At 32.5% G+C, this 25,013-nt stretch overlaps 2 protein-coding genes across 5 annotated transcripts; one reads left to right on the top strand and one right to left on the bottom strand.

Annotated features, from left to right (window-relative positions):
- Positions 1 to 4,640, bottom strand: LOC130644923 (UPF0415 protein C7orf25 homolog). 2 transcript variants are annotated; one of them, XM_057450713.1, is made up of 2 exons: positions 4,243 to 4,640; positions 1 to 1,498 (listed from the first exon to the last, which is right to left on the bottom strand). In XM_057450713.1, the coding sequence occupies exons 1-2, from the start codon at positions 4,271 to 4,273 to the stop codon at positions 327 to 329; spliced, it is 1,203 nt and encodes a 400-aa protein (XP_057306696.1). In that variant the 5' UTR covers positions 4,274 to 4,640; the 3' UTR covers positions 1 to 326. The 2 variants fall into 2 exon arrangements, with proteins under 2 accessions (XP_057306696.1, XP_057306698.1); XM_057450715.1 differs by lacking the exon at positions 4,243 to 4,640 and adding an exon at positions 3,777 to 4,218 and having other exon boundaries at positions 2 to 1,498.
- On the top strand, positions 89 to 24,224 carry LOC130644921 (transforming acidic coiled-coil-containing protein 3-like). 3 transcript variants are annotated; one of them, XM_057450709.1, is made up of 17 exons: positions 89 to 206; positions 7,779 to 7,935; positions 8,244 to 8,390; positions 11,728 to 11,768; positions 12,211 to 12,581; positions 13,371 to 13,571; positions 14,256 to 14,317; positions 15,596 to 15,668; positions 15,743 to 15,794; positions 16,787 to 16,937; positions 17,049 to 17,132; positions 20,171 to 20,260; positions 20,356 to 20,488; positions 23,168 to 23,235; positions 23,320 to 23,519; positions 23,597 to 23,717; positions 23,968 to 24,224. In XM_057450709.1, the coding sequence occupies exons 1-17, from the start codon at positions 121 to 123 to the stop codon at positions 24,031 to 24,033; spliced, it is 2,103 nt and encodes a 700-aa protein (XP_057306692.1). In that variant the 5' UTR covers positions 89 to 120; the 3' UTR covers positions 24,034 to 24,224. The 3 variants fall into 3 exon arrangements, with proteins under 3 accessions (XP_057306692.1, XP_057306693.1, XP_057306694.1); XM_057450710.1 differs by lacking the exons at positions 23,597 to 23,717; positions 23,968 to 24,224 and adding an exon at positions 21,445 to 21,505 and having other exon boundaries at positions 23,320 to 23,476; XM_057450711.1 differs by lacking the exons at positions 23,320 to 23,519; positions 23,597 to 23,717; positions 23,968 to 24,224 and adding an exon at positions 21,445 to 21,505 and having other exon boundaries at positions 22,295 to 23,195.
- Positions 24,225 to 25,013: the final 789 nt, after the last annotated feature.

The following is a 25,013-nucleotide window of genomic DNA, read 5'->3' as shown; positions in this document are numbered from 1 at the left end:
ACAACAATACCGTTGTTAAAAATGTTTGTTACGAAATAACAGGAGGGTTAAACTGTTACTAATAAGTGTGCTTAATGAGGCAGGGGGAATATTAAAAAATCACTGAGGTAAAAGGTCAACATGTCTACTGAAAAGATAGTAAATTTTTTTCTGCAGTTTCTTGAATCGATATTAAAGTTGCTATGGATACTAAAAAGGAGCATTCGGTAAGTTTACTTGTAATACAAGACAACAGGAAAAAACGCAAACGTTTATTATAAAATTTTAACTCCAAAATTAATTTTTGCTACAAAAAACTGGATTTATAGATTTCAAAACATATTTTATTACGATTTTAAAGGAGTGGCCCTGCATTGTTTTTGTTCTGTCAACGCTCTTGATGGATGGAAATAAGAACTAAATTTTACTCCTTGGTTAGAAGCAGCTCTGACAAAAGCAGTATTAGCAGTTGTTGTTATGGCCTGTAATGTTTCACCAGTCCCGAAAATAATTTTCGAACGCAACTTGACGCTGGCACTTTCTTCCAATTCCATTGCATAAACTGCGGGCTCGTCAGGGACAATAGCAACAGTTTTAAACAGAGCTTCAGATCTTAATTTTTCTTGAGGACCACCAACCGTATTTAAAATTTCCTGGAAATTATCATGTGCTGTTTGGCAACAAATTAATTCTTTACCAGCCAAGTATTGTTGTAGCTTTGGTAGAGCTGGCTCTGCTCTTTCTTCCTCCGCTTGCTTAGTCAAAATATCTTCAAGAAAGGTTAAGTTGCAATCACCATTGGTGATATTTGAAGTTAGAACTATCAATGTTGTAATATCTAGGTTAACTTTAGCTGAAGGGACAGTAAAATCTGCTAATAACTGAGTTATATCTTCCATATTGGATTCAGCCTCTGCCAGTTTTTGCCATTCTGTTAAATTTTGCATATCTGGGTCAGGCAAAACTCTTCCAATGGGACAAACACCTGTCGATTTTAAAGCATTATGAACTGACTTAGTAACGCCACGTGGGAATACGAATGAAATACTGGGTATTTCATAATTAATGGGATTTTGATCACTAGCAATAATATATTCCTTGGCAATTTCTACTATGTCTTTATCCCCATACTGACCTTCTCCATTCCAAATTTTATGAACTGCAAGAGGTTTGCGTGCTATTATCTTTATCCATTTATAACCTCCAGTCACAACAGCATCAACAACTAGCTGGTCTCCTCCAAGTTCAGTTTCGTAATAAAAACTTTTTAGAACAAACAGCACATCTGGTGAATTTTCAACAGCTTTTAACACTGCTCGAAGGTTGGTCAAGTTTGTACTTTTTAAATGGTTTTCCAACGAATCCTTCATTTTTCCCTTCTTAAAATTTTGCAAACATTTAAGTTCAGCATTAATTTTTCGCTCCAATTTTGATGCACCAGGAATATGCGTCAATTCTTTTGAACGCACCCACAGCTGTTCAGCTTCTTTGATCATTGATGTCAATTTTGTGTCCATTGCTTAATAAGAAAGTTTTATACATCAGAAATGAAAAATTATTAGTCAAAACTTTTTACCCGTTGTTTTATGCAAAGCATACATGATGTAACTTCTAAATTTAACAAAGGTTGCTCAGTTGAATAAGAGGTCAGTCACACAACAATTTTTGATTTTTAGCATCATTCATATGCTAAGAAATTTAAGGTGACGGTTTACCTTTTGAGCATGGTTTTTCAAATCGTGATTTTTTCAGCGATAGTTAATCAAAGTTTATTCATTCATACATCACCAAAAAGCATTTTTAAATACCTATCAAATGGTATGAAAATAATTTGAAACTTTTTAACTCGTGAAAAGTACAGAGACATTTTTGAAACACATCCTGCTTTCAAAAAAGTGACTTCATTTACAAAACTACTTCGTTTCCAAATCTCATTCAATGTTCCTTAGAATTGTGATAGATGTATGTAAAAACGATTTTTAAATTATTTTCTGCAAAGTCCCCGTTTTTATTTTATTTTACTTTTTCTAAAAAAGCCATTTCTTAAACTTTCGTTTTTAAGATGTAATATCTAGAGAATAGTTGATTTTTTGAAAATAAAAAAAAAATGCTCAAACACGTTGGCTTCAGCACAGTAGCACTCTCTCTTGTAGATCTTCTGTAGTTTTGTAAAAGAGATTTGAAATGTAATAGATGGTATACGAAAAAAAAAACACTACGAAAAAGTGTTTTAAAGATTTTTAAAAATATCACACCTTTCAAGGGTACTCATAATGATGGTGATACTTTCACACTTCCAAGGCGATGAATATTCAGAAGGTTGTCCTTTTAAATTTTTTATACGCAAAGACGTGACTGAGAATACCATAGAAATAGAACTTTTAACATTTTTCTTTGACTTGCAGAAACAGAACAGGATGGCATACATTTTTAGAACTGAAAAGTGTTTTTTTTTCAGATAGTCATTTCTCTTCGGAAAGGAAATATAATTAAAAGTTATACTAAAGAGGATGATAAGTTTTAAAACATTCACTCTAACTCTTATTCAATTTGAGGTGTGAAAGACCGATCAAAAAAAAAAGTTAGTTGTTAAGATAAAGTCAAAATTCCCTTTCGAAAAATAAATAAATAGTTTCACCATTGGAAAGATCGTCGTTTCTTTAGTATAAATAGCTAATAAAAAAAATCGATTATTTGATACATTAAAGGTATACCGTCACCTTAATGACACACCATTGTCTAAGTGTCCTATAAGAAAAAATAGCTTTGATGTCTTGAAAAATTTATTTTGGGCTTTACTACCAGGTTTTTTGTTCCATAAGTTTGTAACCCACTTTTATTACTCATGTGTTTTAAAGGATACCCCTACAATTGTTATTGTGACATTTTAGGTCTGGTTGTACAACACAAACAACGAAAAGTGTTTTACTTAAATAACCCAATGCAGCAAGCATGTTTTTATATTATATGACAGAGGAAGTATACCCTGGTAAGAAAACAAAGGAGTCAAAGATCAAAGTATATATATTTTATCAATGAAGTTTTGCACTTTACTGATTTTTTCCAAATACTGTTTTTTTTTGTTCCTGACCTCTTCTTAATACACAATTCTCCAAGATCCCTCTCTAAAGATAAAAACAGCAATTCCAACATGGCTAGCTATACATTTCTTGTACTCTTTTGTGCTTAATTGTAGGGGGGGGGGGTCAAATTGCACTTTTTCGAATTTTTCACTCCTAAAATCATTTTATAATGACCCTCCCCCCCATTTTTATTGAAATTTGAGAATGAGACCCACCCCCTCATTTTATTATCACCCCCTTCCTCATAATAAGTTTTTTGGATATCACAAAGCAGCATCTTTTCTTATAATCAAAACACAACTCTCTTTTGGAACAAATCTCAAGAACAAATACTATTTACAGGTGAAAAATAATAAATATCAACAAAATGTCAGCACAATTTATTCCTTAAACATGTCAAAAGCATTGTTATCTTTATTTTTAGTTGTTTCACTAGTGTTAGTTTATTTAAAGTTAGTTGTTAGTTTATTTAAAGTTAGTTGTTAGTTTATTTAAAGTTAGTTGCCCCCTCCCCCTCCCTTTGCCCTCCCTCCATTTTACAGAAAATTTCGTAATACCCCCTTAGGTCATTATATTATGAGCCCCCCACTTTAAATTAAGAAATTTTCCCCGGAGTACCCCCCTGCTTATTCGAACCCCCCCCCCACAAATAAGCAAAAAAGAGTAAATGAAGCATGCAAGTTGGCACCTAAAATTGGTATTTCGTTACCATACCTTTTCCAACCCATGTAGCATAAAGAAAAAATCTCGATGATGACGGATGATGATGATGACTGCTAGATGGTTGGAGTCAATTTTATTTTCATTTTTTTAATTATAATTCAGTCAGGGAAAATGCATTAATTCAGGACTCCTCAATTGAAGTATATATCTTTTAAAATGGCACCTTATAAGTATTAAGCATTTCATGCATCAATTTTTTTAAAACTGTTGTTTAATTGACTATCTTGTCTCTGAGACTTCGTCTACAGATCTGAAATTAACTAGTATATATGGCCTATAAATTTTCAAAAAGATTATAAAATTAGCCAGCTAGCTATAGAAAACAAGACCAAATAGCTCATTTGGTGTAATTAAAAGTCCAAGGAATACCTTATGCCAATGTTCCCTGTCATATTTCCGCAAAACTGAAAACCTCAGTCAAAAAATTGTAAGTACACTTTAATTGAGAAAAACATACCTGAAATGGAGGCATCCTCTGATTTATGCATTATAGCCCCACTGTAATTTATTGAATTTTTATTGTTACAAAATCAATACTGACTTTATTTTTATCTCTCATATGATTCTCATATGTTTGACCCCAAAACAGACTGGCAGATAAATATCCTGTCAGTGTTTACTATTTTTTAGCCCTTATTTCTTACACACGCCTTTAACAAAAAAAATTGTAGCTAACTAGTTGTAAAAGTTAAGCCTAATGAAATTCTGTCTTCTTTTTCTCTCTTTGCGCTGACATATTCGTGACGATCTAAGAAAGCGAAGAAAGGCAGTGGTAATGAGAAATTTCAGACCAAACTGGCTAAGGATTTGACCTGAACCAAAAGTGCAGCGACACAGTGATGGTGCCATAAATTAATAACCTCGACCTGAAGTGGAACCTTAACGCATGCGTATTATATTGTCAACAAATAATGGCGGGACCGAACGATCGCCAGTTATATTTGATTTCGATTTTATATTTAGTCATATACATCATTTTTTTCTTTAACCCATTTTTAACGCATCGCTCATTTATATTTTCAATACAAATGATCCCTGATCCCTAAGTTTGTGACCTAATTGAGAAGAAATATAATCTATAACTTGGGTTCTTCCTGGTATCTTACTTTTTACCTACCTGGTTCACTCATAGCAAGTTAACTAGCTAGCTAATACGTTAAATTTTTTGGCTATACATGCGGCACAAATATGGTGCAAGCCCGTTTCCAGGGATACCGAGAAGCGTACATGTAACTGTACTGCTCCAAAGGCAGTATAAAGAGGACTTGTAGGAGCATGTATGTACAATATAGCTAAATCCCAATGAAAGAGAGCTTTGTCTTGCTTATACAGACATACAGTAACTTCCCTCTATTTCTCAGCTAACGAAATATATAGTTATAGACCATTTTGAATGTTTACATTTTTCGCGGTAAACCCCTTCTAGCTCTAACAACAGCTAAAGAAAGGTCTTTTTTAACCCATTTCTTTCTACAGAAACATTGTTGAGGCTTTAAACTATTATCAAGTGTAGATGATTGACATATATTTGTACAAAGTCATAATGATACCTTTGTTGCGATGAAACAGACTGAAAAGGACCTCACTTCACCTACCTACCGCTTTTTTTGTCTGCCACACAATACACCTTAACGATAATTCAATTGTACATGCGTTCCTAAAGTACCCCATCGTTTTACAATATTGGAATAAAAGGATGTAAAAAACATGTTTTTATAACAGTTTATTGGAGACGAAAGTGTGTTTTCTCCAATTTTTTAACTTCCTTTGTATCAATTTCTTTCAAATTTTCAGATAACGTTAATAATAATAAGATACAACTTATGTGTACTTTTCATTAAATTGTGGCGCCGTAGATTAGTGGTTATAGCTCTCGTACTCTGTGCGGGAGACCGGGGTTCGATTTCTCTTGACGGCGATTCAACATGGGCGAGTGAATGTTACCATAGCCCTGGGTTAACTCAAGCCATGTGAGGGAAATTGGGAAGATGGCACACTGTGTGGGCCGTTGGATGTTGCCGGGAGTTGTCTAGTAGAGCGCGGGCTCTAATTGGGTCTGCGTAGCTCAAAATGAGCATTAAATACTCTAGGACTCTCCATCTACGCCATGGCCCCTCCTGGAAATAATAGACAGGGTATATCCCTCGATATTTGTGAGGCTAGCCATGTAAAATATGCACATCTTTCTATCTATCTAAAAACAAATGCGGCAAGAAAAGTTATCATGAAAGAACGTGTTTTCTCCTTAATAAACTCTTATAAAAGTGTGATGTTTACCTCCTCCGATCGCAAAACGAGCTGCGATGGAGTTAAAGAATTATCGAAAGGTGTATTGTTAAAGCCAAAAGGGTTTACCACGAAAAATGTAAACATTCAAAAACGTCTATGATATGCTATTTATTAAAAATACATGTGTTTCAAATACTTGTGTGAGATATCATACATTTTTTAACAGCACCAGCAATTGCATTTGAGCATCTAATCAATGATGTCATAATTTCTTAAAATTAGCTAAATTTTACCTTCCAATCGTGTGATCCCACTTTTCAATGAAATATGTTTGACGTCAAATGCAAATAATTCAAATTTTTCACTGACGTTTTGAAATTTCCCACTGACGTTTTAAAATTTCCCGCTGCAAATATATTGTGAATGTTTAGCACTTTTGTTCTATAAGTAAGAAAATATGAACTTTGAATATATAGATGGAATCCAACGTGACATTATTTGTTTACTTTTCTCTCTTTCGTGTATCATGCAGGACACCCATGATACACGATGTTAAGCTTCCTGATACTGTATATACTTTCTTAGAAAATATGGTATTTAGTGTGCGATTAGGTATATAGGTATGAGAACAGTTTAGTGTAAAAACCAGAAGCAGCTCCTGAACATAGGAACTTTCCTGCAAGCTTACGCATTTTTATAATGTTGTAAGTTTTGAGAGAGACTTTGTATATAGGTATTGAATACCATGGTGTGCATATAAGAAGGAGGATTTGATCTTTGTGCTCAAAGGTGAAATAATGCCATCATGGGAGATAGGATCTATCGTGTCATGATGCATCATGAGTTTCACAAATATAAAATAAAATCGTGTTCGTCACAATGCAATTTTTCAAGTGCTATATAGAAGTTTTATTACTTTAATAACAATTTATATTCAAAGCAGTTAAAAAAAATCACCATATTCTCATTTTAATGGGATGCCATAGTCAGTTTACATTTGCTTTTCTTTTTCAAAAGGGGTCCAAAGCTAACTCAATTTAGTTTGTTTACATAATACTAATAAAAATATATTCCAAACTATTATATTTTAGCTATCTTTTTTTAAACATAAATACTACGAGTAGCTATGGCGCTTTAAACACCAATGTCATTCATCTGAAATTTCATATACCGTAATTCATGGATTGCGGTATATGGAATGGGTTGGGCCCAGCTTTTTTGCTAAATAATGATGATGTGAATATTTTTTTATGTTTGTAGAGTTCCCTATAGCTAGTCAGAATGGGGAAGAGAGTTTATGCAGGGAGAAATTTTCTTTTGAAGCACGCGCATGCCTTGGCACACGCCTAAATCGTTTCAGGCGTGTGATTAATCGCACGCCTCAAAAATAAATATACAAAGAAATACAAAGCATATTTTTGTCTATTTGCTTGTGATGACCTGAAAAGTGAACAATAAATATAAAAATGACAGTATAGTCATGCATACTATTTCGGACATGTAGAAAAGGAAGTTAAGAAGAGAGTCGCTATACCAGTAGACGCTCGATCATCGTGTTTGGGGTTCACGATTTTTAACGTCCCCCACTTTTCTACCTCAAAATGAATGCGAAACAAAAAATAACCTCGGAGCCTGTGTCGTATGCGTAACATTCTTTGCATGTGCACTTTACATTGCACGCGTTGCTTGATTTACACGTGCAAATCATCGCACACCTACTCAAATATTCCTGAAAAAGACTGTAATTGCTACTTATTTTTTTAGAATGTCCATAGTGTTCTCAGAAGAAAATAAAGAAAATAGACTTAGAGAGAAATCAGTTAGGCCAGTGCATGGCAAAGCTGTTCTTGGATTGTCGCGAGAAATTAACACTCAAGCACATGCAAATTTTACACCAGAACTCACGAAAAAGAGAAAAGTGGTACTGCATTTTTTGTGTTATACTATACATTTTGTGTGCATTTCACATGAAATTATTTGATATATAGGAATTCAGATTGTGGTCAAATCATGGTCAAATTCCTTGACCATAAAAAGTTCTTCCCCTGTGCACTTTAAACAAAATTTTAAATGTTGCACATCAAAAACCTATCTTCATTTATTGTTCTCGAAAAACATAAGTGCATGACACTTTGATGTCCATTAGTGCTGTGATTGTGTTTTTTATTATTATTTTACTATCTTATTTTTATTTGTTGCCCTAAATATGTTTGTTATAATTACATTTAGGTAACGTTTGAAAAGTCACTTTGTCAACAATCAAACAGTGATTCACCTTGGGCTAAAATCCGAGATTTGGACGAGCAACTAAATTGGCAAGATAGAGTTGAGGTTATCACAAAAGAAGATCACTTATTGATTATTCAGCTAGCACAGGTTTGTGATGAAAATTAAACTGCTCTTTCTTTGAAAAAAATGTATTATACCGGTACAGTTAAAATGGTATCTCCTAAAATTTGCTTTGTAGTGTTTAGTGTTTATAAATGATGCTTAAAACTCAAAAATCGAAAAAATCAAAAAAAAAAATTCTAGTGTTGTTTTAATAATTTATATATTTCAAGCAAAAAAAATGAATATGTTGTGGCTCGTATTTCTTTCATAATTAACAGATTTGAATTAAACTTTGTATTAATTATTCAAAGTGATGCATGTACTCACTGTGGGGTTAATAGAGTCCATACATGCTGGTGAAAATGAAATGTTCAGTCACAATAAATAAGTGACAGTCTACAAAACTTTTGTTATCATAATTGTGTATGATTATTGTTGTTATTACTGTTATTATGTCTTACAATTTAAAGAGAATTTATGTTTTGCAAATTGAACCAATAACATATATAACATAGCTGGTTGCGTAAAGCAGTTAAAAGGGGACTTAAGCCGAAATTTTTTTTCTTTGGAAATATCTTTTACAAACCCTACATATTTTGATGGTATATAAAAAAAATTGAAATTTTTTTAATTTAAATCCTTTTTCTAGCTTAATAGTTGACAACAGTAATCGCCATGTTAAAATCAAAACAATATCTGCGATGGAGATCTATGACGTATTTTACCCTCATTTCAATTTTTTGATCTCTTTGTCTTTTTTAAAGTTGTTTACACAATGTGAACAAACGTAACGATTCAAAAAATAACTCTGGTCTGCTGTACTTTATTTCGCTTTTTCGTTGGTATTGTTTGTTAAAAAAAATGCTAAGTCCCGTTATATGTCAACAAATTTTTTGAAACCAGTATATTTGGATCAGGAAATTCCCTACAGCGGAATCAAAGTTTAAGTTATAGTGTAAACCAGGATAAAAGTAAAAATATTCAAAAGAAATTATTCGTTCATCAAAACTTCTTTGAAACAAATTTTTATTTGAGGCACATGGGCTCTCCTCCTTTTTTAATTGATATTTAAGGAATGACATTATTTTTAATTTAATTAAATAATCTGAGATAGTGTGTATTTTCATAGTGTGTGGACCTGTAAGATTATAAAGCGAAAAGTGAGAAAATAAGAAGATAGGAAGAATGTTTTATTTTTAAAAGTGACTATGAGAAATATGGTCTTTGAAATATTTACGAGAAACATATGTTTTGAAGAATGATTTACTTATTAGTATATAAGAAGAGTTCGCAACATGTACAGGTGCACCAATGCAAATTTTCAAGTCTGCTTAAGTTTAATTTGTGTTCTTCTTCGCTATCACTAGATTCATAAGTCACTTTTTCAAATTCTGCTTTAGAGCATTCAGGCTCATTTATGTAACATCCTGTTACTGACGTTTCACTAGAGTCACTTGAATATTTTAGAAATAGGAGAGTCAGAGCAGGAGCTTAAATTTTCCATATCTCGCTGCTTGCCTCAGTGCAAGCTTATGCTTCTTCAGCGTAATATACGTCACGGTATAACAGTCTCCAGAATCAGCCGTGGCCTCAGAAAATTTAAATGACGCTTACCGTTCGTTTATAGATGGGGTAAGTTAAAATTTTGACCAGAATTTGGGAAACGAACAAATGTTAACTGAAACAATGCTATTCAAGTTTGAGGCTTAATTGCCCTTTAAATACATCAATTTTTTACTCTTCAGTCGTGTGTTGAATCTTTTTGGAAAATACTGCTCTTTTTAGTTCCCTCTCTTATGTAAAGCATCATTTGAGGTTGTCCTAAAAATCATTTCTCATTTTTTTCCAAGAAGGTGACCTTCAGGTAGTTAATTGGCTGATTTTTTTCAAAAATTACATCTCTGCTTATGGCATGATTTTTTTTAAGAATGCTTGTGCATAAATTTTGTGATTTTTTTTTTTTATTGATGTACGTGTTTGCATTTTTTTTTTCTTTTTCATATCTATGATAGCTTATTTTTATGATGGCAGGGGTTGATCCAGATATTTATTTTGGACGTCGGTAGCCCCTGAAATATTTTTTTTGAGACTTTGTGGGGGTCTCTAGATTGGCCAAAATAGCCTTACCTATAGAAACACAAAATGTCTCTATAATAATAGCCGTCGTCTGTCTGTCTGTTTATCCACTTTGTTGCTACGGGTAAATATAATGGACGGGCGAACCCATGGATTTTTCCACGGGCAATGACTTCTGTTTATATTTCCCAGTCAAAATACAAAATTTATGAACAGAGGCCACCATATTTTTTATATTTCTTTCAAGGAATAAAGTTCTTAGGTGAACAATCATATAGTTGTCAAACACTTCAAAAAGTTTCGTTTATTAAAAATTAAAATATGTTTTTGTTCTGAGCAGTGTTGTGATTTTTCAAAACTTTTAATTAACGATTTTACATTAAGTTGGTTCAAAGTTTCTTTTTTTTTTGAAAAAAATTTCTATGCATGTTGTTCCGGTTCTGTAAAATAAATGGTATCTACGTTGATGGTTTTGTTGTTTTGATCGCGCATGTCTGTTGTATTTCTGAAAACAATGATTTCGAGTTGTATAGAATTGTGAGGATTTACGAAAATGGGACAACAAAAATACATGGCTTTAGCATATGCATCGTCTTCTTTTTTAGTCTAGAACGCAGTTTCTTCATGAAAACACATCTTCTCTGTGACTTGAAAAATATCCAGAAAATAAGAAATACAGTAGTTCTCAAGCATTTTAAAATTATGTGTCTCTATTTTGGGCGGCCAAATTAGATGTCCCGAAAATCGGTATACCAATGTCCAAATTGACGTGGATCAGCCCCTGGATGTTATTTAACAACCAGCATGAGTTTAGCGGTGTGTGTTTAACCTTTCTTTTTTTCTTACCAATACTCTCTTAAGTTAACCATATTCTACCTTCCGTTAAAATTAAGGAGTACCCTGGTGCTTATTCAGATAATTAGATACCAGCTTTATGGCGGTTTACAATTAAAATATCATCTCATGCTCTAATGACTTTAGTCAAAGCTTAATAACTGTTTTTATATTTTACTTTTCATATTTGTGACAAAATCAAATCACCAACCTCTTCTGATAAGTGCCACTCCAAATTAGAATAAGGTAAAGAATCCCTGGTGCTCTTTCAGATAATTATGATACCTGCTTTATCCACATATATAATTAAAATAACATTAAAATATTAGCCTGTTGCTCTTAATTACTTTTTCTTCAGTAAAAGCTTAATACCTGTTTTTATAATATACCTTCTTATATATTTGCAACAAAATCATCACAATTATGCACACACATGCACATCTGATAAATTTTTGGTTTTATTTTTTTTTAGTTCATAGTAGAAGAATTAGTAAATAAAGTTGTGATTTACTGGTAAGCATTTCACTATAATATAACAAATATATATATAAAAATAAAAAAAACAACTTGCCTGATTAAATATTCATCCATCATTTTTAAGAAGAGAAAAAAGACTAGCTTATTTTTTAACTGAAATTTGATCTTTTGTTTGTTTTTAAACTATGAAGAATTAAGTGAAGGTGCAACTTAGTACATATGAAGTATTCATTTATTTGCGTATTTTAAACAAAATTGTTTTTAAAAAAACTGCAAACACAACTGTAACTATAATACACTCATAAATTCGTAAATTGAAAACGTAACAACTTTAAGGTGCACATATATACAGTAACATGTTCTACCATCTTACTGTCAGGTCAGTGATCCTTAATTTATTAAACTGTAACAACTTTTGCCCATCTGGATACTGCAAGGAATCTGTGAATGTTTTTATAAAGGTATTTGTGTTATTTAGCGAAGAAGACATTAAATCCATGGATTCAGACGAGGATGATTTTAATTCACTTCCTGTGAAGCCACGTGGTGCAACTGTTGTTAATGTACCAGCTGATAATATTAAAGATGAAGACGAATTTGATGCATTACCAGTGAAGCCTAGGGGAGGGGGTGCCCTAATGCCAGCAGAAGATCCATTCGATAATATTCCAATTAAGGTTAGAGGCGGAGGTAATGTTAATATCCCTACTGATAATTCATCTAATGAAATAAATGTTCCAGAAGCTAACAATGAGAATGAAGACAAATTTAATAGTTTACCAGTAAAACCCCGTGGAGGTTCTTCTGCACTAAATGATAAGGACGATGGAATAGTCACAGAAAATCAGGGTATGTAAACTTAACTAACCATGCCCTTTCTCTTTCCTCGACCCAAGGAGCATGCTGCTTTTTGTTTGTGAGGAGAGTAATTTTTTATTTAAACTTTTATGATCCTTGATATTCAGGCTTATTTAAGTCTCTATTTTATGATACACATATTATGTTTTTGTAACTGGGTGGCTTGGTAAGCTGGAAGAGCAGTCTCTTTAAATAAAAAAACTGTAAGAGCTTAACGTCATTTTTAGCAGAAAAGCATGGAAAAATATTTTCTCCATTCAAATTTTTTTTGCAGTTATACATAGCTGTAGTTTGTGCACATACGCAGTGTTTTCAGGGTATTTTTAGAAAAATGGTGTAAACCTTTTTTAGGTAGAGGTTTAATTTTGAGTGCATAAGGTTGAAGTCAATATTCAACAGATAAAAAGCTTTCCTATCGTTTCTTTGTTTGTTTACATTTGAAATTACTAGCATGTTTTTTTTTATTAATGAAACGTATAATTAAACAAAATCCATGATGTCCATATCGCATTGTAAATATATTTAAAACCCTCCTTCATGGTGTTTTTATAGGGCCTGATTTTTTTGCAAATTTTTTTAAAAATTTAATCAGGGCTTTTTCAGCCTTAAGAAAGGGAGTAAAAGGACAAAGCATGTTTTATATTTACTTTGAAATCATCTATGTTTTCTTGCCGACTTGTGTTTACAGCATTGATATTTCTTTTTTCATGTTTAAAATCTCTTAAACTTATACTATTTAAATCAAATCATCATCAAATCACTATTTATATATGTGTTTAGAAGTCGTATTGAAATCAAAGAGTAGTAAAGGTGTTACCTTTGATTTAAATGAAACCGCCGATTCAAATCTACCACCTTCAGGGGAATTGTCATTAAATGATACTGACTCTGGATTGTGTAGTCAGAACTCAAGTGCTGTTGGAAATATAATTCAAGATTTCAGTTATGATCTTGATGCACAGTTTAAATCTGCTGACTCAGGTATTTTTCTGTTGTGCTCTGTTTTATAGTAGTTTAACTCATGACATTGGTGAAAGAAATTGCTACCAATACTACTATCAACAATATCTTAGTGTTGCAGACCTTAGTGCAAAAAGCTCTTTCGAATTTTCAGTTCTTTGAAAGTTTTGAGAATGTTTTTTCTATTTTCCAGTTTAAAGAACTGTTTTGGTGGTAAAAGTCTTCTCAATTCACAAAATGTTATATAACGTGTTATTCTAAATAGAGTAAATAGACAAAATTCGTTGAACTGTTGTGGCACGTTAATTATTTAAAGTATGATACCAAAAAATACTGCGTCACATAAAAAATGTTTTTTGGGAAAAATGTCTTTTAAACGTGTGGTTGCAGCTATTGTTAATCTAAAAATGAGAAAACATTTACTTAGTAAATATTACCCCAAAATCTTAAAAATATATATTATTCCTTAATTCGTGCAAACCCATAAAATCAGTGTATCTGCATGCTTTATTCAGCATTTAACTTAAAATATGAACTTGTGGTGAAATTCTAAAATTTAAGTCTTTCTCCAGGTTATTCTCCCCTAAATTCTTTTTTGCAAATCTTAATTCTCGGTTGAAATTTCAAAATGATTAGTAACCTAATGTAGCATGTAAAAATTCTTGTCTGATTGTGCGACAGTATGGCATTCTTGTCCCATTTTAGCGGAATTTATGGAAGACTTAAGTTTTTTGGAACAATGTGGAGAAAATGACGACGAAGCTGCGGTAAGTTGGCAACAATGTTTGCTATTGTTTTGTGTCTTTTACGAAGAATAAAGTTAGTGTTTTCAATTTGACCTGTGTGTCTTTTCTTCAGCAGCAATATATTGTTTTACGTACCGTAAATGACAGATTAAGCGCCCCGTGCCCAATAAGCGTCCCTGTCGAACATGCGCCCCAGGGTTAGGGAAATACTTGTAAATAAGCAGGGTGACCACTCCTCCTTAAATTCCTTAAATAACCTTAGAAAAAGAAAATCTCCTAAAAAGTGCGTAAATATACTTAAGAAAAATGAAATTTTAGCTATTCTCCTTAATTTCTCCTTATTTCTTAATTTTTCTGATTGTAACTGTTTTGGAAGTGTGTTTATGGATTGTTCATCACATGTGAAATAAGACAATTTCTCTGTTACCTGAAATCCTATATTTTCTATCTTTCAGGACATAACTTATAAGTATATTTGTATAATATGTATAATATTCTGATCATAGAACATAGTATGTAACACTAAAGATAGAGAACTAAAGTTGGTTTTCTCCTTAATTAGCCTTATTTTTTATTTTTTTTTATTCTCGTTCGCAGCAAAATATCCTTAAAAAATGTCAATTTGTCTCCTTAATATCCTTACTTTTGTTCTCATTTTATGAGTGGTCACCCTGATAAAAGCCCCTGCTCTATTATGCGCATACTCCCCCCCCCCCCCCCCCCCCCAGCGCTTATTTAGATCGGCACAAAAAAACAACGATTTTTACTATGACTATGAATTCCTCACAATAGACGACGATAAGGCGATGAAGATGAAGATGAAAATATTGAGATTACATAAAAGATAGATTATTACTATTATATTTTTTTATTTTTTGTTTGTATTTCTATTTTTTATTCATAAAGTTATGAGAATGAAGTTTAAAAAATGTGCTTTTCTAAAAAAAATTTATAAGCGCCCCTGTCAAAATAAAATTTTTAAGTAAGTGCCCCGTGCGCCTAATTCGTTATTTACGGTATATATATTTTCATTAAGTTAATTTTAGAACAGAAATTTTCATGTTAATATGGGCTGGGTGTTTTAACCACTTTTTTTGATAGCAACAATATAATAGTGTCACATCTTTCACGGTAATGAATGTTTGTGTGAAAGATACATGACTCTCTGAATAGTTGATCATTTATATTTAATGCATTCATTCCTGTGAAAACTTTATCTGATACAGAATGGCGTGCTTATTTGTTTGGTGATTTCTTGAAATAAAACTTCCTATTCAAAATATTTTCTGTTTTATGTAGCAAAGACAAGCAGAATTGTCAAGAAAATCCTTATACGTTCGCTTTGATCCTCTGATTGGTTCAGACTCTCCTGGTAAGTACTCTTTCCATCACCGGTCCCTTTTGTATTATTTAGATCGATGAAAAAACGTTTTTCTGTTCATTTAGATAAACCAGCCGACTCTACTGTAACGTCGCAACACATATCAAACTCGTTAACGTGAGTATGACGTATTAAGGAAAGGAATTTATAATATATATATATATGATATAGGTCCTTTTAATTTTGTTAACTTCATATTGTTTTTATAAGAAATATAATATAATATAATTCTTGTGAAGTAAGCAAGTGACGCACATAGGCATCTTGGTGTTTTAAGCTAAGTAAATTATGTTGAAATAATAATTCTTTGAATCTTCAGTTGTTCTTGTTCTTATTTTTTTATTCATTTATTATTATCTTGTTTCCATCCACCAAGTTGTAAGATTATGTTATTGCTAAGAGGGTTTCTAGGCTAAGAGGGTTCTAACACTATGCTAAAACTATATTTATACTGCTTATGGCTTAAAAAAAATTAATGATACTACCCTAAACTGCGAATTAAAAATATGAATTTTCTGAAAGCCAGATAAATTTCCTGTCGAATAGTGTTATTTTCTCATAAAATAATAAACTGCAAAAACGTAAAAAATAACTGAACATACATTTTTCGAGTTGCCGACTCTCAACATTTAAACTCTCAACATTTAAAGCTTCGATTGATCGAATTTGATTTGATCCAAAATTGCCCAAGCAACTTTTAAAATTTCGTTGCATATCAATCAAAGCATGTTGAGGACTGTGTTCTTTTCTAAATCCACAGAGGAATTAAGAAAGCTTAGGCTCCATAAAGGTGTTCAGTTCGTTTGCTATAAGTCACTTAAACACCTTTTGAGATATCAGGATTAAAACTTAAATAAATTAATTTTATTGAAAAGTACTGAGAAAATAATTTTTATATATTCCTTTTTTATCTTCTTTCTGTCAAATATTTCTATTTTTTATTTAAATTATCTATAATTTATGAGCTTTCTAAAAAACATTTTGGTGTTCCATGTCTTCCCAAATAGATTTATAAATGCACGATTGAAACAATCAACACTTACTTTGATTTCTTTTTTACTGCCCTTTCTGATTTATAACATATATTTTCATATTTTTGTTGTTTATAGTTCTGCAGATTTATTTGCAAGAGACTCTCCCAGCACTTCAGAACTTGCTGCAAAACTAGCAGCAGTTAAAAAAAGCGCGGGAATAGACACAAGTAAAAAATCGTTTGTTGAAAACACCGATGACCCGTTTAGTCCTAAAAAAATTTCAATGGTAAATGGTTTTCTTTTATAAGAAATAAATGTCCATGATTACATTTATTTGTTCAACCTCGACTTACCGAAACTGTTTTATTAATCTAAAAAATTCTCGTTTTGTATTTAGGTGACAAATTCCGAACCTCCAGAGACAGGCGTAGTAAAAAAGCAGTCTCCTCTTTCAGATATTAGTAGTAACGGACTGGTCGAGGTTTGCACATCTTGTTTTATTTGTTCGTTTTTATTATTTTTTTCTTCGATAATAGATAGTTATAATCATGGTCGACACTAAAACTAAAAAAAATTGGTTTAGTTTTGACTTTCCATAATTTACAAATATACTTTTAATTGTACTTGGTATCATGCTCCATGTTGGTATACAGTAGATAGTTATGATATAGTAGGGATGCTTGAGAGCTAAAGATCACTCTTTTTTTATAAGCATAAAGTTTATACTTTAGTTCAGATTATTAAAAAATAAGCATATAATAAACAAATTTCCAAGCTTAATAATTTTTCCCTCACTGTCATTTCTTCTCAAATCAATTGCAAGGAACACTGTTATACAAAGGGACACATATGATGAAGGCCTGACCAGTTTCCAACCCTTCCGTTACAGCTTATGCACTCAGAAACAAAAACCGAAAAACATTTATTTTCCTTGGACTGTTAAAAAAACGATAGAGAATGTCTTGAAAAGTTTATCATCGTGTTTTTATTTGATTTTTTTTCAAAAAAAAAAAACCTTTTCATTTGTTTTAAAAACAAACTTTATAAGGAGTTAAAAACATCTGCCTGATTGCCGCTATAAAAGCGTTTTTTAGCTAGTTTGTTTTCTATAATCTTTCGTACGTCTATCCCGGCATAAGTTCACTTTGTTTTACAGTGCCCATTTCTTCCCTGCTAAACGCATCAAAGATTTGCAAATAGCTATTTGATCTTTTTGAGCATATAGACCTGTAATTAGCTGCATGATAATTTTGATGAGAATTCTAACGCAGGAGAAAACTCTTGTTACGAATGAAAAACATCTGCGCAGGTTTTATTGTGTTCCAGTGAAAAAAGCAATTCCCAATCAGACGATGAAGAATGGGATGCTTCAGTTTGTTCGTGAAAAATTCTTTGATGGTTAGTTGTTCACATTGTACACATCGTCTGTTTCTGTGCATCGTTCATACTTTTACTTCGACTCATTGATTTCTATGCATCGTGAACAAGAAAACACTGACATAAATATAATAAGTATATAATACCTGAGCGATATAATCGAAGCACCGCAGCTATTATAAAATTGTTTTTAATTCTTTGCTTGCTAAGAAAGGCTTTTTTGTATTCAAGAAAAAAGATTTTATTTAATCCTGTTATACATATTTTTTGTATGTTTTAATTAGTTGGTGGAAACTTATTAAGATGAATGATGAAGGCAGAAAAGCGTTAGTTGCATCTAATAACATTGAGGAACAGCTAAATAAAATAAATAGTAATCAAGACAAAAGTCATTGTTGCCTCGATATAATAAAGTGTTTGTTTTGTGGTCTGTGTTCTAAGAAGAAAACTAGTGATCAGAAGACTGTTCAACTCGACGACGTGAATAAAAATTCGAGTAAGACAAAATCACCGGAAAGAGAAAATATTTTTATTCAGAAGTGCTCAGAGAAAAGTGAGTTATTATCAAGCAGTAAGGATATAATTTTGTCGGAGAACGCTGTTGGTGTCGGTGAAACTTTCAAGTCATCGAAAGGTTTGATAATTGATAAATCGAAGGCAAGCTTGACGAGGTTACATTTTATAGAACCTAGTGACGATATACGAGCGAAGTCAGAAGGTTTGGAACTAACTGAATTTAGCAGTCAGTCTGTTCAAGAAACGCAAGTTGTTTCTTTGCCCCGTCAGTCTGTGGCTGGCTGTGATCGAAAAACTCCTGAAGGAAGTGAAAATTTAACAAAAAAAGAAGTTTTGAGAAACTCTACGTTTCAGTTGGAAACACAAGAAACAGTAATTTGGACGAAGAATAGTTCCGTGGATTTGAATGGTACAAGCAATATGTCGGCAGACATAAGCCACAAAACCATGTACTCACTCGTCACTGATGTAAGTGGTTAAGGGTTTGGAGGAAGTCAAACAGTAAAAAAATAGGTCGGATATTAACATCTAAATAGCAACTAGGAGTTTAAAAAAAGTAAAATTATTTCACATTTTTTTGTTCGTTAAATAATATTTTAGCTAATTAGCAATTTTTTCTTTTTGTATCCTGACATTGTTCTATAATTAAGTTAATCTCTATCTCTGGTGCTTTAATTAGCATGTTTAGTAACCAAAACTGCATCCGTAATTACTCGTTAACTTGTCGGTTACTGAAGTTCATTTTGTAGCTTCGTATCCTTGTCATTGGGTGAAGAAAGAACTCCCATATTTAGATATTATTTTAGACGCTTGTTTCTCGGTGAGACCTAATGAAATAGTGAAACAACAACAACACAACAATATGTTAATGTTTGACGAATTATAAATTCAACCCTTTAGAAGGGTGAATAAAAAACATTGCATAACGGTATAAAACTGTTTTAATTACAACTGTTGTGCGTTTTAAAAAGTATTTTTATTCTTCTGTGCAGTTCATTACTTGTACTTCTAATTTGTTCTTATTTTCATTTTCAAACGAGTAATTGTACATTCTCGTGCTGCAAGTTTCGTAACAGTTCATGCATAATTGTTTTCTTTCTTCCATCTGCTTTTGCTTGGCTGGATCATGAAGTGATATGACGTCGATGTCGAATTGAGCTGCTTTTATATTTAACTTGTGAATCGTGCTTTTCATTTTGAGAATGAATGAATTTAATGATTCGAGTTGCTCGCGAACAGATGTATCCATCTTTGCCTGATAATTGATAATCTGCTGTTGAATATATTGCGCAACATCGAATGTTTTTGTAACATTCGAATTGTTAAATCGAACGTAGGGGAACACACGGAGGCGTTTCAAAATTTAAAACACCATGGGTTTAGTTTATTCGTCGTCATCAGATATAATAAAAGAAAATTCAACGTTAAACAAACCATTGCAGAAATTAGTGAGATGGATGAACGGCCAATTGTAATTATTTTTAGAAGGAAATAACAATTTTTATTCTCACGAACTGTGCCCTGTGAGTTTTCAACTCATTGAGTAACACCTAATTTGTTCGGTATGATCATTGTAATTTTGTTTCAGTAAGTGTAATATATTTTTATTTCTTTTTATTTTTCTAGCCATTGCTTTACACGCAAAGTGATCTTGATGAAGTTGTGAGAGCGCGAGAAAGTGATTGGCAAAAAAAGTATGATGAACTTGAATGCAAGGTATGGTTTCTATAAACCGTGAAAAAGGACATTATATACTAAATATCAAGTTAGTACGTATGTCGTTCTGGCTTATAATGCATGTTTAATTTCAGATTAAGGAGGAGATTGCTATGCGCGAATTGTTGGAACAAGACCATCGAGAAAAAATGGAGTGTCTTCGAAAGGAGAATGTTGACATGAAACAAGTAGTCGCACAATACGAGAAAACAATTGTCGAGCTTACAGGTAACACATCAGTTTGTTTAGGCTTTCCTTGCAATGCATTGTGGTAAATGTAGTCAAAAACATAAACAATCATGGAGGCGTCAGGAGAAAAAACGCTTAATACAGATATTTTATCAGCTTGTTCAACACCTAAAACCAGCTTTTTTCAAAGCTTTACTTCACCATACAACATCGAAGTTTCCTTAGACAATTTATCTACAGATTTTACCGTAGAGAATGCTACAAACATTGGGAATTTGCCGGAAACTTCAAGAACAAACGCTACAGCTGGGGGAGAAATTACATGTTGTGTACCTCTATGTTACAACAACTCAAAAAGAAACAGAGAATTGTCATTTTACGTTATTCCAAAAGAAGAGGCTTAAGAAAGACGTGGCTTTCAAAAATAAGTAGAAAAAACTTTAAACTAATATCAGGCCATAGAGTATGCTCTGCTCATTTTGAAGGTGGTTAAAAAACGTACATGAACAATATTCCAACGATTGTACCAAAAACTATAGCACCTACACCGGTTAAAAAAGAAACACCATGACTAGTCTTGGTTTAAAAAGAAAGCTTCCTTCCCCTGAAAAACCTAAAGATCCTGAGCTGACTGTAGAAGAGTTATTACAGCAAGAGATTCAAAAATTGGAAGGCACCATAGCTAATATGAAAGTTGAAATAACAAAAAAAAGAAAACTCATTATTAGCAGAGATAAATTCTTTACAAACAGAAGTTGATGAAAATAAATTTACAGTGGACAGATTTAAACACAACACTGCACATTGTAAATTTTACACTGGTTTTAAAAGCTACCAAATGTTTAAACTTGTACTTGAATATTTACAACCAGCTGCTGACTCTCTAATATACTGGGGATTAAATACTAACATTGAAAACACAATACCTATAATGGTAAACGTGAGCGATCGAGAGCTACAACAGCTGAAACAGAATTTTTTATGATTCTTATTAGACTTCGCTGTGGATTTCCTATTGAAGATATGGCAATTCGATTTAACATGTCCACTAGTAATGTAAGTCGAATATTCATTACTTGGATAGGCTTTTTGCACAGTCAACTGGGAATACATCCTATATGGGCTTCAAAAAAAACAGTAGCAGAGACAATGCCAAAATGTTTTAAAGATTTATATCCCACAACACGTGTTATAATAGACTGTTGACATAAATTTTCAGTATGAACTATAAAATCCAATTCACTAATTACAGTCATGACACCTTGGCACTGAATATAATATATGTGATTCCGTTTAAGTTTGGGCTCTTCAAATCTTTTTTTGAAAAAGGGCATTTAACTTCAATTGCTTTTGTTTCGCTAACAATTCCATCTGGACTGCAACCCAACCAAGGCCATTTAGGATTTATAAAAAACTTCTTTTCCTAATTCATATTTTTTAACTGCAATACTTTCCGTAGAAATTCCATAATTACAGGCTTCTGAAAAAAAAAGACTTATTTTGACACAAAATCTTTTTCAACAATGAAGTTGGAAAGACCCCTTTACGCCTATTTATTACACTTCCAAAATTAGATGCAGTTAACCTTTTTTTTCGTTCTGCAAACCAAGCTTTGCTATTAGATTACTCTATCGTTTTCTCTTCAATAGTCTTATTTCTTTGCATGTTACGTTTAAATGATTTTTCACGAAATTAAGATTAGACTCTGTCAGCAGGGTACTTTCAATATCAAAATTAAAGTTTTCAATGAATTCATTAATATGTATTCTGTAATATGTATTCACCAGGTACACGCCACTGTTGCAAAACATCTGTACATACTTTATCATCAGGAACACTTTTCAGTTCTAGTTCCCTGTAATCTACAAGCTGGTAAAGTACTGCAGCGACATGCTTACAACAACCCCCTGCTCCAGCTTTGCAGTTGCATTTATTTAACATATAAAACATCTCCAGATTTTTGACAAAGGTGAATGTACACGCTGTATTGAATTTTTTTCATGGGGGCTGTTACCAGGCATTTAACAATAAACAAACTTGTATTTGCAATAATATGTGGTTTTACTCTGACCTTCTTTACGAAATGCTCTTTAAACAATCTGTATCCCAGAATTTTGTGCTTAATTGCCCCTCTAGATTTATTATCCACTACTAAAGTATCTTCTACCATATACTTTTGTAGTTTTTTGTGAGAAATGGCAGGCAAAAGAAATAAGTCTTTGGACCATTCTTTTATACTACAGGTCAGTTCCTCTTCTTTGTCTCTTTCAATTTCCTGATTTGAAATTTCTCTGAACTGGCCTTGATACCGTGCCAGAGCTGTGACAAAAGCTATACTTAAGGGCAGTATCATTATCCGTAAAAAATATACTTAAATCTTCATTAGTATCCATTATAAGTTGTCGTTTCACTATCCTTCCCTCAAATAAGCCTTTTTCTACTTTGTTTTGTTAAACACTTGATTAATCTATTACAGAGATAAACTTTTTACAAAGAGCTATGATCATGGAGATAATTATTTCGTGACAAAACGATTTCGGCTTTTTTTCTTGACTTCAAGTACCACAATGCATTACGCATCTCACTATTTATGGGAACGGTGAATTGATTCGCATGAAATTGAAAGTCAATTTTGGATATAGACAGAATCCAATCTGTATTATTGAGAACAAATAAATCTCAATCTACTCGCATTGTAAAAAAACTTATCTTTTCTAGAAAATTCGCATCACAATCACATGTTTAATGAAGAAACTTTGTCAGAAACAGTCCGCGCAAAAGAACAGGTAACACACCCAACGTTCTTCATGTTCTTTGTCGTCAAATTTGACGCGTTTTTGGATTTACTTATTTATTGCGATTTTGTACAGCTTCAACAAGATTTACACAGCGCCGAAACAAATTTAGTGGATGCCTACAAACGCATAGAAAAGTTGAAACTTGCCATAGACACTTACAAGCAGAACGAAGATAACTTGAAATCGTCACTAAATGAGTTCCAAAACAAATTGAAACTTTCCGAAGAAAGATACCAAAAATTAAAGCATCATGCAGCTGATAAAATCGAAGCGTAAGTAGAATCTAATTACCTGTGGACAATATTTTTAATGTATTGCATTTTTGTAGGGATTTTTCTGGTGTTTTTAGTGCAAATGTGGAAATTAATAAAGTTCGAAAACAAAAAGAAATAGATTTAGCGGGCTTGCAGGCTGGATTGAAGAAAGCGCAAAGTCGCATCAACAGTTTGGAACAGGAGGTACAACAAAAGGTACGTTCGTCTTGTTTGTTTTATGAAATATACCATTTAGATTCATCCTGCTTTTAATGTTCTTAATGAAGGTTGTTTAAAAATATGTGGGAGCACTTACACGTAATAGCATAGAGGTTTTAAATTTCAAATTCAGTCTTAAGTTGTCGAGTTTTAAGTTTTCCCCGAGCCTTGCGTGTAAAATATGTGTGATCAAAAGTTAAAAACGTAATTTGTTACATTTGTTAAATTTGTTACATTTACTTTTTAGACTCGAGAAAATGCTGAATTTGCTCAAATATGCGACGATCTTATTAAGAAAGTTTCAGGCGATTGACAGCGATTAACTTGAAGATGTACAAAATCCACTAAAATATTTTTGTAAATAAAAATTTTATACATAGGAAAGTTGGCACGTAACGTGTGTATTGTTAGGAAATAATTAACGGTCCACACTCAAGTTAAAACCTGTTCTGCCTATATCTTAGATACTGTTTTACATACGAAAATAGATCGCTGAATGTAGCATATTTTGTTATTTTGTTTGCAACCCCACTTGACAGTAAATTCGAACCTTAGTTTGTACCCTCCAAATGTGCAATTTATTTCCCAAACGACAATTCTCTATCTAGTACTGTGGAAAGTTTATCATTTCTTGAACATGATAGTTTAGTAGGCGACGTTTCGGGAGATCCTTCTCCCATCATCGGGCAAAGTAAAATGATGTTGCGCATGTATTTATATAATTGCAGAGGATCGAAATTCATAAAAAAATTAACCAATCAGAAACGAGCTGATAATTACAGTTAATTACGGTAATTAACATTTTCGGACCTGGATGTAGGTAACTACTTCTTCTGTAGGGCTGGTAACCAAATCTCAGGAAGTTGATACGAGATGCTGTTTATGTGTTTGTTACGTTCTACACTGTTGATGGTTTCTTTAATCTTCCTGGCCGTAAAGAAACCATCAACAGTGTAGAACGTAACAAACACATAAACAGCATCTCGTATCAACTTCCTGAGATTTGGTTACCAGCCCTACAGAAGAAGTAGTTACCTACATCCAGGTCCGAAAATGTTAATTACCGTAATTAACTGTAATTATCAGCTCGTTTCTGATTGGTTAATTTTTATGAATTTCGATCCTCTGCAATTATATAAATACATGCGCAACATCATTTTACTTTGCCCGATGATGGGAGAAGGATCTCCCGAAACGTCGCCTACTAAACTATCATGTTCAAGAAATGATAAACTTTCCACAGTAATATGAATACTGAACAGACAAACCGAAATAATATCTTCAATAATCTCT

The sequence above is a fragment of the Hydractinia symbiolongicarpus genome, chromosome 5 (genome assembly GCF_029227915.1).
Source record: "Hydractinia symbiolongicarpus strain clone_291-10 chromosome 5, HSymV2.1, whole genome shotgun sequence".
NCBI classification, from domain to species: Eukaryota; Metazoa; Cnidaria; class Hydrozoa; order Anthoathecata; family Hydractiniidae; genus Hydractinia; species Hydractinia symbiolongicarpus.
The sequence above is the reverse complement of the archived record's forward strand: the minus strand, read 5'-3'. Positions and strand labels throughout refer to the sequence as shown.